The 14,302-nt window shown below is 38.7% G+C and overlaps 1 protein-coding gene across 1 annotated transcript in view; it reads left to right on the forward strand.

The window, feature by feature from the left end:
- The window catches only part of UMODL1 (uromodulin like 1), a 35,721-nt gene that overhangs the window by 8,212 nt on the left and 13,207 nt on the right, over positions 1–14,302 (forward strand). The window contains exons 5-10 of the mRNA XM_032220377.1: positions 774–1,076; positions 3,127–3,750; positions 4,820–5,077; positions 5,959–6,071; positions 9,425–9,638; positions 13,690–14,138. Of these exons, the coding sequence (XP_032076268.1) occupies positions 774–1,076; positions 3,127–3,750; positions 4,820–5,077; positions 5,959–6,071; positions 9,425–9,638; positions 13,690–14,138 (1,961 nt within the window). The remainder of the gene's footprint in view (positions 1–773; positions 1,077–3,126; positions 3,751–4,819; positions 5,078–5,958; positions 6,072–9,424; positions 9,639–13,689; positions 14,139–14,302) is intronic.

Consider the following 14,302-nt stretch of genomic DNA (forward strand, 5'->3'; position numbering starts at 1 on the left):
CATTTGTTAGACTTGAATAAAATAAGATGAGTTGATTATAACAGAACAGGTAAACTGATGTCTGGACACTTTTGAGTAAATGTCTTTTAGTTCCAAGAGGAAGACTAACTAAAAATTGATCTTTTACTTTCCAGAAATGGTGACTAGTTTTGATAGACTGAACTTTCAATCAGCTCTAATGACTAGTTTCATTCTCCCCTTCTTTAGCCAAATTACAGCAAGAAATAGAACAGGCCTCATCAGTTTGTAAGATTGTCCATGGTATCACCTCCAACAAGATAGGTGGCATATAAATTTAATAAATAAATAAATAAAATGTATACTACTTGCCGAGTAGCAAATGAACTTAGTGGAACAACCACTTACTTATTATATTAATGTGAAATAGAAAACACAACCCTAGCCACTTAGATCCAGTCAAAATAAGAGTAAAAGCATCTATTTCAAGATAAACAACTTGAATCGTAAATAGCTTAGTGTTTAATTTCATTCCATGGCAAACATGTACACATTTTCAGAAACCACACAAAAGGCTGCCCTCCTAAAGACAGGGTGTTGTTGTTGTTATTTTTCATAGCTTCCCAATTAGGAATGGCAAATAGAGCACCTTTTATTTCTACCCTAAAGGTTGAGGAAAGAATTTCTGTCCCTCAGCCATGAATCAAATTCTGCATTGACTTCATTTATTGCTAAAAGGAAATACTAAACAAACTATTTTATGCAATTAAAGTGCATGTCTATCATTCCTTAGCCATACAAAATATGACTGAAAGTATTTCTTTCCCTCAAATATGATAACACTCATACATTTGTTGTTGTAGATCCTCCTTCTATTAGAAACCACAATATCTTCAATGTAACTAGCAGCAGTTTTGAAGCATCTTGGAGTATAAATTCTTCGCAGAAACATTCGTTCCGAGTAGAAGTGTACAAAGGCAAGGAACTTGTTGAAAGAATGGAAATCACAGATATGAAGCTAACTATGTTAAATCTAGAAGCAGGTGTAATGTATACAATGTCCATCAGCTATGAAGCTTGTGGTAAAAATGTTACCTCCAGTAGAATTGTGAAAACAGGTACAGTATCAATTTTATTATTACTATTTTATTCAATTGAAAATATTTTTCTAATTTGTTAATATGTTTCTTAAAAAGCTCCCTAATTTGATCTGATAGTACTGTAAATCTGAAGTGCCTTAATAATTAGTGTCTAATTAAGATTTGGGAAGCATTAATGTTTTATTAATTTGTCTGTTTTCATATGTTTTACCTCTCATTGTATCATGGTCTTAATACGAGGATTTGTTTAGTCCCATGAATTAGGAAAGTGTCTTCTTTGGTGCATTAAACCCTGTGAGGGTTCTTTGATTTTATTATTTTTAAAAATCAATTATTAAATTTATTATACTGCTTCTTCCAACATTCAAGGTGGTGTACAATAATTTTTAAAACTGTAACAAGTTAATATGATTAAAATCAAAACCAGAATTAAAATTAAGCATTTAAAACAATGAATAATGTAAAACTTGGTAAAGAGATGTATTTTTATCACCTTCAAAAAGAGATGATAAAACAAATGTCCTTAGGGAGCATGATTCACAGACCTGAAGCCACATAGGAAAAGGCCCACTATTTCACCATGCCTGAGAATCAAACATCTTCAAAAAAGTCTCTCCTAAGGAGCTAAATAAGTAAGCAGCTTCATAATGGGAAAAGCAATCCTGAAAATAATCTGATTTTGTTTGATTAGGTGTCTGATGCACTCAGAGATTCCGATCACATAGAGCAGGGGTGTCAAACTGGTGTTCCATGGGCCAGAAGTGTCACATGCAGACCACGCCCACCCCAATTACATGAAGGGGGAAAACATCGTGAAATCTCATGTGACATAATGAGTTTGACATTAATGTCATAGAGGATGCTCTATAATTACTGGCTGTGGGAGAGATTGTTAAAAAAAGTCAAGATAGTGGCTGCAACTACAGTGTTTCTCTGAAAATACTACATATCCTCATAATACAGCCATGCCACATTTTTCTGGTGGGCAAAAATATAACCCCCCGCAAATAAGCCCCCTGGGCACCTCCGGCCAGGCAGAGCGTCGCTCATCAACCTAGCAGTATCCCGAAGGTGCCAAGCTGCGGGAATCTGGGGGGAGGCAAAGGTGATCACGTTGCTTGGCTCCTTCGGGATACCGCTAGGTTGGTGAGCAGCGCTGTGCCCAGCTGAAGAGGGGGTTGCCGGGTGGCTGCTCTCTTGCGAACGAGCTCCCAAAGAGCTGGGCACAGCCTCATGGGCGAATGGCTGTGTTGCGCTGTCGCAGCAGCACAACACAACAGCCATGAAGCGACCATGCTCACAAGCAGCCACCCAGCAAACCCACTTTGTAGCCGGGTACAGCGCCATTCACTGGCATTTGGAAGGTGCCAAGCTGCAGGAGCCGGGCGGCTGCGAACCGGTGCTCATGCGGCTTGGTGATACCCTAGGTCAGTGAATGGCGCTGTGCCTGGGTGCAAAGGGGGGTTGCCGGGTGGCTGCCCGTGAGCATGGTCGCTTCATGGCTGTTGTGTTGCGCTGCTGCGACAGTGCAACACAGCCATTCGCCCATGAGGCTGTGCCTGGCTCTTTGGGAGCCCGCTCCCAAGAGAGCAGCCGCCCAGCAACCCTAAAACAATAAACCCCCTCCCCATAATAAAGCCCAAGCCATATGTTGGTAAAAAGAAAATAAGATCCTGTCATATTTTCGGGGAAACACGGTATGCACTTGAAGTCCCACAATTTTTTGATGCATGTTGCATACATGTCACATGTAAGAAAGGGGCAAGAAATTGATTGTATAGTTGTAGCTCCCACCTCCCCTGAACATTCTTGTTTAGTTCCCTTTTGAATCTTTTCAACAGGTGAAGTTTGAGGAGTATGGTGAACAAAGAGGTGTAACATGGGTCCTGCATTATTTAGAGCTTGGAGCCTACTTACATGGAGTAGTGCATGAACAGGGCTAGCTACTGTTTCATTTGTATAATTAATTTGTTTCAGCTAACTTAATATTTTTTTCATGCATAAATGAAAGGAAATATTACTCTGTTATTATATTTATACTTATTATGTACAAAATGTTGTTATTCAGGTGAAATTGTGGATCCTGTTACTACACAGGGATCAAATGTAACTGACTATACAACTACCACACCTTTCTCAAAGGCAGAAATACAGGAGGTGTCATCTTTCACTAAGTATACTGAAGCAACAGTGCTGCCATCTAGTGGCATCCAGGAGTCAAGCACTCTTTCAGCAGGGAAGACATTGGCAACATCTCAAAAGATGAATATATCAGGGAATTTCAGGAAGAATAGCACCTTAAATAGCCCAGAAACAGTTACTTTGGCTCCAAAATGGTCGGGCAATGTAACAATCTCAAATGGAACTGTAGCTGAAGAGAGATGGACCACCCAAGATCAGCAAAACTCTTCAACGACATCATCACCTGGAGTTTCAAACATAGAAAACTATTCTTTTAAGAGCAATGAATCTACAGTGGAGGCTACCACAACTCGCTTCTCAATTGAAAGAAGTTCTGAGAATGTTATAGCCATGAATGTAACTGAAAATGCCAAATTTCATGCTTTGAACCATACCCTTGATAAGCACATTGGGGGAACTAACAGCTCTTGGTCTAATGAAAGAAACAGTACAGCACCACCATCTTCTTTTAAGAAGAATATGACAATCTCCCTTGCTACAGATTTGAGTGGTGAGTATACCTTTATGTTAGCATTGACTTTAAAAGTAATAGGTTATTACAATGAGAAAGGCGGTGGGGTTTAGAAAATGGATGCAAATGGCAACAAGCCGGAGGAGTGGTTCCATCTAAATAAAATAAGAAAAAAAAAAGAACATGGAAGTTCTAATATTTTCGTGGGATTTAAACAGATATATAGCGCAACCAGTTCCCTTGTTTGTAAAATAAAAAGATAAAGGTTTCCCCAATCTGGTTGCGTTTTACTCTAGGGGTTGGTGCTCATTTCTGTTTCCTAGCTGAGAGAGTCTGAAGATTCTTCTGTGGTCATGTGGCCAGCATAACTATATGTGGAGGTGTGCAGAATACTGTTACCTTCCCACCAAAGTACTTGCAATTGTGTGCTTTCAAACTGCTAGGATGGCAGGAGCTGGAGCAGGAATGGCAGCTCACCCCGTCACACAGTAATTTGGTCTCAAATTGCCAACTTTCTAGTCAACAACTCAAGCATCTTAGCAGTGAGGCCACTGTGCCCCCTAAAATAGGTGTTCATTATTTGCATAGAATGCTGATTGCCTTGGAACTAACTATAGTAATTACATGAGCAGGGTCATAATAGAAGAAAAGTTTTCGTACGATTAACTATTCTTCCAAAATTGTATCATTTGTTATTTAGGTTCTTATTTAGCCTTGTCCAAAGATTAACCAGATAGGTATCATCTAAGCCAAACATCCCCAACCGTTCTGGCCCCATAGACTGGCTGCGGCAATGGTGACAATGATGGCAGTAGTGGTGGCGGGTGTGTGTGTGATTTTGCATGCACAACCTAGATCCTGCGCATGCGCTCACCCATCACTTGCACAACCCAGTTCCCAACAGACCATGGACTAATACTGGTCTACGGAACCAGGATTTGGAACTCCTGATCTAAACCCATTCTCTAGTTGGGGCCGAGAAAAAAATCCAAGCAACAGGTTTCTATACTATCAAAGATTCTTTTTAATAAAGCATCAAATTGTTCATAAAACAAATGTGATAGATAATACTAATAATGGATTCAGTTGTTTCCTTTTGTCTTTTCAGCGGTATTTCCAGCTGAAAGAATATTTTTTTCCAGTGTGATGAATACTAGCTTTCAGATTTCCTGGACTACACATTTTTCAGCAAATACTACTTTCCATTTTCTGCTCTTTGAGCAGGAACAGCTGATAAAGAAGATTACAACCCAAAGCTGTCATCTGAATATTTCTGAACTAAAACCAGGAACTTTGTACACTGTTAAAATAAAGCCAGACTTTTATGGAAATGAAAGTAAAATCGTGCAACGTAAAATAAAGACAGGTAAAGCAACATAAAATATCATAGTGTGCATATACTACTGCAGAAGTCCATAACAGAAAGTGTTACCTTTCCAATTTATCCTAAATAAATATCAACAGACATTTAGTAAACATCAGATGTCTAGCATACTAGCATGCTATTGTCTTTCCAAATATCCTTCCTATTTATGGAATCAAGTTTAGAGTGATTGCAACTTGTGAAAATGTTCTCCTTGATTATATTTGGGGTTTTTGGAATTTATCAAGAAAATAATCAAAATTATTGATTTTTTGTAAGCAAGGGGTAGGTGAATATCCAAAATAATTAGAATATAACATAATAATAGTTATTTTCTAAATATATCATATTTGCAGTAATAATTGTTGATATATGCTAATCATCAACAATTACATTTCTTTTTTAACATAGAGGGATGAAGAAAGGACTTTGGGGTTCCTTTTTTGTTTTTTCTATCTTTAAAATAATATATTGTGTAGGATAAATATTGTTAGCTATTAATTCAGACTATTTGATTTAATTTGCTAATATTTGTACATAGTATATGATGAATGTTATATTTTAATCTTCATCACTATGTTGTTTTCACAATTATTCACAATCAAAATAATTTCAAAATTATTTTATTTGTTCAAAAGAGCAAAAACTGTTCTGCACTTCTTTGATCGTAGATACAAAACAGTCAGATGGTAAATATCACTTGTGTCTCTAAATGTAAAGTTGCTTCTTTTCAGTTGCTTTTAAGATATTCTTTGATTTTCCATTTGAAGTGTAGAAGTGAGTTGGCATAATGTATTTGATGTCTAGAACCTGCCCACAAACTGATTACTCGTATTTTAACTAAAATGCTTGTCTAATTTTGGTCACCTTCTCATATCTTGCAGCTGCCCAGAAGTTTAATGGGACAATTAGGATAATGAATCTGAACTATAGCTCAGAGTTCAGCAACTCAAGAAGTGAAAAGCACCAAAATTTTTCAAAGATGTTTCTTAATGAAGTAAGACGATGATGATACCTTTTAAAAAATGAAGAATGTAAAAATGTATAAGGGACATAAACAGATATTTATTTTATCGAATATGATCTAGAATATCCATAATGTCCCATAATGTGGAGTAATAATTCTATGGCAACGTAACCTTAAGTTGCAACTTGCAAATCTGAAATAGGGATAAAAATTACAGAACTAAAATAGTACGAAGTTGAACTTTGTGCTCAGCTTCAAACCCCAAAATTCACTGACTGAAAAGTGAATTTGGTGAATAATACCAATTGCCCATATTGCCAGAATCAGTCCCTGGATTTGCTTTATTTCCATTCAGCTGGTTGGATAAGAATGAATTGGATTGGACTGGATTTATTACATTTATATGCCGCCCTTTTCCCCGAAGGGGACTCAGGGCGGCTCACAATTCAGTCAGGGAAGGGGGTACAGACAGGGGGATAAAAAGACGAACATAACAATACAAAATTTAAAAAACACACAACCACCATACCATTCGAGAAGGGGGGCAAAGCTCTTTAGCCCCAGGCCTGTCGGAACAGCCAGGTTTTAAGGGCTTTGCGGAAGGCCTGGAGGGTGGTGAGGGTTCGAATCTCCACGGGGAGCTCGTTCCAGAGGGTTGGAGCAGCCACAGAGAAGGCCCTCCTCCGGGTAGCCACCAGTCGGCATTGGCCAGCGGATGGAATTCGGAGGAGGCCTAATCTGTGGGATCTAATCGGTCTATTGGAGGTAATTGACAGCAGGCGGTCTCTCAAGTACCCAGGTCCAATACCATGAAGGGCTTTATAAGTGACGACTAGCGCCTTGAAGCTTATCCGACCAGTGCAGCTCGTGGAGGATAGGTGTTACATGGGTGAACCGAGGTGCACCCACGATCGCTTGTGCGGCTGCATTCTGGACAAGCTGAAGTCTCCGAATGCTCTTCAAGGGCTGCCCCATGTAGAGCATGTTGCAGTAGTGAGCTGTTTGCACTCCCAAATTCCCAGTTGGCTACTTGGGAATGGCAGTGTGAACACATAAAGAGGATGTAAAGTTGCTTACAGATCCCATGTAGTGTATATGAGTAAAGCAAAAGTCAAGAGGTTGGCATAAGCCTATCTCACATGCATTAACGGAACTGCGTAATATAGAGGAAGAGACTGGAACACATTTTTTTGGGAGAACAAAGCAGCCATTTCACATTCTTAAAGACTTAACAAAATAACAGAATAATTATTCAATCATTCAAGAACAATTGTTACTGCAACAGAATTTCTTGTACTGGGCAACAGGAATAATCTTGGGGAACAAGGAGGAGGAGCTGCAAACAACAGAATGATCAAATGAAAGAAATCTGGGTCCAGGTCTGCAACCTAACTGAACATCTCAGCAAAAGATCCTCCCTAGTTCTCATGAACATACAGAGAGTGAAGGGTGAAAAAGTTTCAGACTTACAATATTCTGTTATTACAGTGGTACCTTGGTACTCATTGTTAATTGGTTCTGAGAGGTGCAATGGGTACCAAAAATGATGAGTATCAAACAAATGTTTCCCATAAGGAATAGTGTATTAGTCACAGGGCAGTTGACACCAACAAGTTCTAGCTTGTGCAAAAGAGACAAAATTTTGACATCCAAATGTGCAGAGTACCATATTTGTTGAGTTTTAAAGCAGTCAAACGCTGAGATCCTGCCTTTGGTTTGATTTCTAAGTCTGGTTTCTAAGTCTGGTCTATCTTGAAGGGCTGACATTTCTCCATTCCTTGTCTAGGTCAATAATAAAGTTTTTTTTTCTCTCAAGCCCTCTTCTCACTTTAAAATATTATGGAGGATCTCAAAAGAGCTTTTCTTGCATGGGCTATACAGCTAGTCCTCAACGTACGACCACAATTGAGCTGAAAATTTCTGTTCTTAAGTGAGACATTTATTAAGTGAGTTTCCCCCCTTTTTAGGACATTTTTTGCCACAGTTGTTATGTGAATCATTGCAGTTGATAAATTAGTACCATGATTGTTAAATGAATCTGGCTTCCCCATTGATTTTGCTCATCAGAAGAATGCAAAAAGTTATCATATGACCTTGGGACATGGCAACGGTCATAAGCATGAACCAGATGCCAAGCATCTGAATTTTGATCACGTGATCATGGGGCTGCTACAATACTAAACAGTCACTGTTGTAAGTCGAGGACTACCTGTGTTTATCAATATTACCTTATTAAAAATATGCATTTGGTGCTGCTACCACTTCTCACAATTATTTGATGGGATCTTATATTATTTTTCCACATAGACTGGCAAATAATTTTTATTTTGAGGATGCTTGAGATGATCCTGGGAGACCCTGAAGTGTCCTAGGACTACTTTAGGAAACATTAGAAAACACAGATTGAGGCTATGAATATGCAACTAAATTGCATATTGCTTGCAATAACAAAGCAAGTATATGCTTATGGAAATACAGGTTATCCTTGATTTACAATAGTTCATTTAGTGACTGTTCGAAGTTACAACAACACTGAAAAAAGTGATTAATGGCCATTTTCCATACTTATAACAATTGCAACATTCTTATGGTCACATGATCAAAATTCAGGCACTTAGCAACTGACTCATATTTTTAACTGTTGCAAAGTCCTGGGATCTTTTGTGACCTTCTGACTAGCAAAGTCAATGGGGAAGCTACAGTCACTTAACAACCATGTTACTAATTTAACAACTGTAGTGATTCACTTAACAACGGTGGCAAGAAAGGTTGTAAAGTGGGGCAAAACTCACTTAGCAAATGTCTTGCTTAGCAACAGAAATTTTGGGCTAAACAGTAACTGTGGTCATAAGTCAAGGACTACCTGTAGTCTACCATCTCTATATGCTAACTTCTTTATTTTGTTTTTAAGAATACCTAAGGCTATCCTCAGTTAAATAATTAGAAAGGTAGTTCAACGACATTGGTTGGTTATTGAGAAATCTTGTTGGATGCAACTTCATCGCATCTTCTGAATGTTCTATGTGATTTTATTCAATCATTAAGTAAGTCAGTTTGGTCAAGTGTTTTAAGGCATCAGACTAGAAAGTAGGAAACTGAGTTCTAGTTCTGCCTTAGACAAGAAAGCCAGCTGGTTGATTCTTGGCTAGGCACTCTCTTAGCCCAACTCACCTCACAAGGCCATTGTTGTGGGGAAAATAGGAGAAGGTAGGTGTGTGGATATATTTACCACTTTGAGTTTTTGCATAAATATAAAAGTGGGAAATAACAAACAAACAAACAAATAATTTTCAAAAATCTGTGTGTCATCCTTCAAATCATGCAATTAAAATAATTCTCAGAACAAATACATACACAAATTCATGACTCTGTTTTGGTAACAGGTCCGAACATCTTTGCCTCCTAATATTCTTCAAAAAATGGATGCTGGTATGATAAACATTTCAATAGTAAGCATTATCCCAGGAAGCATTGTGGTCAATTTCAGCCTCCTGATTCCAACAGACATGGATGCAAGGAATGTTTCTGAGTCTCTTCTTGAAGCTTTTCGAAACAGCAGCCTTTTCGAGGTTGATAATAGCAGTCTTTCCATATATGGTAAATAATAGTTTCTTTTAATTTCATAGATTAATTTTATAAGCGGCCAAAACTCAGACCAATATTCTCCAAGGGCAGCAGAATTCCAAAATGATATTCTAATTATGTTTACTTCACTCATTATATTTGCATACAGTATTTACTTATGAAGTTTGTTTGATTCATGAGTTACTCATGAATCGTAGTAAATAGTATGGTATTAGAATGATGTTCATTCGAAAGAACAAAAGTACTGACATTTTAAGTATAGAAATAGCAAAGTATGCTAAATAATAGTCACAAACTCATGTATTACTTCTCTCTTTTATTATATATTTAAAAACAGATAACAATGAATGTGAGAGAGAGGAAACAGATTGTTCTCCTAATGCGTCCTGCTACAATATTTATGGGTCTTATGAATGCAAATGCAAAGAAGGATTTGTCAGTGTAAATGCTGAGAGACCTGGGAGAAACTGTGAAGGCAAGGTTTCAATGTATATTTTCATTTTCTTCCAACTCTGCTATTCTTATTGCCATGTTATTGTTGTGGTCCCCATGCAAAGGATTACATTCACTCTCAGAAGTTCTTGTTCATGCAGTGGGCAAAATCCAGTTACTTGAACCTGTCACTTCCAAAGGCCATTCGAACACCTGTAGTTTCTTCAACTTGATTTGGCTGTCAATATTGAGATAGCCACAAATCTTTTCTAATGAAGTACTGACTTTCAGATACCTCCACTACTGATCACTAAGGTTGCCTTTAAACCTGACATGGCTCTTCTTGGGAAGAAAAGTTGTGGATGGCATTGGGATGCCACTCACAAGAGCCATTACTAAGAATCCTAGAACTTGCAATCCACACATCAGACTAAGACAGGGGAAGGCTGTCTTAGAGACTGATGTGCTGTTCTTTAGTGTCATCTTCCTTGTCAGGAAAATAAAAGGGGGTTGTAGCTGACTGATAAAGGAAACTTTTTGAGATGGTGGTGAAGCTAAAAATTCTTTTACATTGGTACTCTGATAAAATTGACACAGGAACTGAATGGTGTTGAGGGGGCTGCAGATGGATGGTAAGTCCATCTTCTAGCCCAGTGGTCGGAAAACTGCGACTTGCGAGCCACATGTGGCTCTTTGGCCTCTTAAGTGTGGCTCTTCCACCGCTGCGCCACCTCACATTCCTTGTCTTCCAGCCGCGGCCCCACTCTGTGGAAAACATAGGCGTGTGCACAACCTTACAGCCTGGAGCAGGACCAAAGCCCCTCTCCCAACTAGACCTTCCTCCCTCAGAGAGCTTCAGAGGGAAGCTTCTGCAGAAGCCTGGGTGAGTGAGAACAGGTTCCCGCCGTTACGAAGTCTCATAGACTATAATTGTATGGGCTGTGCGTACACGCCTATGTTTTCCATGGTGTGGAGCAGTGGCGAGGCTCTGCCCAGCTAGTGATGACTCCGGAGGCCATCCAGGAAGACAAAGAACGTGTGGGGGACCCCGCCTCCCACAGATTGTCTCCGGAGTCATCACCGGTCATGCATAGCCTCATTGCTGCTCCACGCAGTGGAAAACATAGGCGCGCGCTCACAGCCCGTACAATTACAGTCTCTGACACTTCGTAATGGTGGGAATTTGTTCTCACTTGCTCGGGCTTCTGCAGATGCTTCCCTCCGAACCCCTCCGAGGGAGGAAGGGCCAATTGGGAGCATGGAACTGCGGCCAGAAGACGAGGAACAGGAGGGCAACCAGCTGGGCCTCGTCCTTCTGCAGAGGACCTGTCCTCAAAGAGGGCAGATGTGGTGGCATCTGTCTTGGAATGTTCTGCAGAGCCCAACAGGGAAAAACGTCGCTGTCAGGTACTTTTAACCATATATTTTGGTCCTATGACTGCAGAATGCTGCAAAAAAACTATAAATGCAGGCCAGTTGTTGAGTGTTTCAAATGTGATTGGAACACTCAACAAGGTGACTACAGTATGTGTGTGTCTGTGTGTGTATGAGTGACAGAAAGAAACAGACAGACAGAGACAGAGACACACACACAGAGTGAGTGATTGAGTGAGTGACACACACACACACACACACAAACAGTGACATAGAGAGAGAGAGAGAGGATGGGAGGATAGAGAGACAGAGACAGACAGACAGAGAGAGACACAGAGACCGAGCAAGTGAGAGACAGTCACACACAAACCTGACTTACCCAAACTTTCCAAGGAGATACAAGGCCATTGTTCACATTCGTGTTTGTCAGTCATTATCATGATTTAATTTTATGGATATTGTAAGGTAAATTATAAGGAATTTAATTTTATCAATAAATAATATCATTATTAAGTATGATATCAAGTTTTAATCAACGTACCTATAGTTCAATTAAGACTTAAAACTTTAAGTAAAGTTTATTAAGTTAATTTTAGGGAACGTTGTGGAGTGAAAGAAGATGTAGTGTCGAGGATTGAGAAAGGTATGTTGAGATGGTTTGGGCATATAGAGAGGATGAATGAAAGGAGGTAGATGAAACAAGTATACAAGACGAGTGTGGGAGCTTTGGGAGAGTTGGAAGGGATCGACCTCAGCGAACGTACGATTGAGGACGTTTTAGCAAAGGCCAGTTTAGGAGTACCCTAATTAAGTTAATAACAATGTACCTACCTATATAGTTTAAGTTTAAAAAATTTGGCTCTCAAAAGAAATTTCAATCATTGCACCGTTAATATTGGGCTCTGTTGACTAATGAGTTTGCCGACCACTGTTCTAGCCAATCTTCCCTTCAGTGAAACAGGCTCCCAGTTTCTCTTGAGAAGGAAGAAGAGGAGGAAGGGGGAGGTTAGGCTTTGTTTGAGTTTTGATGGGCTGACCTGCTAGCAACACTATGCCTGTGTCCTGATTCTTTTCACAACAAGAAACAATCTAAAAAAGGAGAGGTTATATTGGATGCTTGTATTTATTCCTGACCTGGAAGAGGTTCAACTCATTCCTTTATCAAAGAAAGCTGTAAGCAAACATAAGCCTAAGGTACTTGTAATTATATGAATTAATAGAGTCAGTAGTCCTTTTCAAGAATGATCTGCAGAGTTTCTAACATTATAACAATGCTACTGAAGTAATTAAGTGGTAAATGAAAAAATATATTAGACATCTTACTGCTATAATATAAAATTCTGATTAAGTATCCTCCTCGAATGAAGCTTGAATAGATTTCTATAAAAAAAATCTCTAGCTGTTCATACCTTTCAAGTAATTAAAGTAATACTTTAGAAACATATAAAAAAATATCCCAGTGAATTGATCGGGCATAAGAGCTGTAGTGGTACAGTGGTTAGAATGCAGTATTGCAGGCTAGTTCCGCTGACTGCCTGCAATACAATCAGTTGAGCAGTTTCATTCCCACCTGCTCAAGGTTGACTCAGCCTTCCATCCAACCACTTAGAGAGGGCTGTAAAGCACTTTGAAGCGGCTTATAAATCTAAGTGCTATTGCTTTTTCAAGTGATTTATTTTTCTCATTGGATAGGGCGCTTTTATCTGCCTCACTTCAAATTTTATTCAGTCCGCCTTGGGAATGACCTCTCATAAACACAGTATGAAAGTTAACAGTTATGTAACATTCTCAAAATTTGCTAGAAAAACACATTTCACTTGCAAGGTTGATCTGACATCATTGAGAGATGAAGATTCTTTTACAATTGTCAGTAAAGCTCCCATAACTTTGAAAAATAGTTTATCAGAAGGGATAAGCCAACATACAGCTGTAAACACATGTGTTTCTAAATACATGAACTTTGACTACATTGGTGGATTGGGATAAGACAATTATTTTATGAAAGAAGAGAGGGTTTTTTTTGTCAATTTACAGAATGGGCAAGTTTGAAGCTGAGACAGTGAGCATCCATTGTCTGGCATTCTCTGTGTTCAGCTAGCTCAGGCTGAGCAACATTTGGCTTGAATATGCACTCTGCATATTTCCAAACGGGAAGGCTTCTTGAAGGATAGATCTCAAAGTTGTATTTACTGTAATTCTTTATGGGGAAAAATGAATTATACAATGCAATTTTCAATAACTTTTCTCTACTTTATAGTACTTTCTTCCAGTCTTAGTTCTGGAAATGAACGGTCAAAGGAATGGAGTAGCACAACTTTACCCTTGACCTATCCATCTACTTCAGACCCCATGCCTTCATCTGCCAAAGATAATTTTTCTATTAGTAGTGGCAGAAGCTTGGAAAATGCAACTGCCAACACTACAATTAATAAGCAAAATATAAATCAAAGAACAAACATTCATGATTTACCTCAGAATTCGCCCTTGATTAAGAGTTCTGCTGCTGGTTCAATTAAGGAGGCAGTTCAAGTACTGTGTGAGTTTGAAAAAATTGTCGTCTCCATTAAGAAGAACTTTCTGCACCAGCAATCTATCCCAGAAACTTCCTTGTACCTAGGGAATCCTCGCTGCAATGTAACCTCCAGTAATTCTAGTCATGTGGTACTTCAGACAGGCTGGAACGAGTGCGAAACTGAAATACAAACTGTAAGTCTCTTACTCTACAATAAATTAAATAAGTTCTAATTAAACATTAAGAATAAGTAATTTGAAATAATTAATATAAGGTTTTTAGAATTATTAATGGTGAATAGTATTACATGTCATTCCACTTTCTTAATAAGAAAAAAATCTTATTTTTTAATTTCTAA

This window comes from Thamnophis elegans, chromosome 6, assembly GCF_009769535.1.
Source record: "Thamnophis elegans isolate rThaEle1 chromosome 6, rThaEle1.pri, whole genome shotgun sequence".
In the NCBI taxonomy this organism is placed as follows: domain Eukaryota; kingdom Metazoa; phylum Chordata; class Lepidosauria; order Squamata; family Colubridae; genus Thamnophis; species Thamnophis elegans.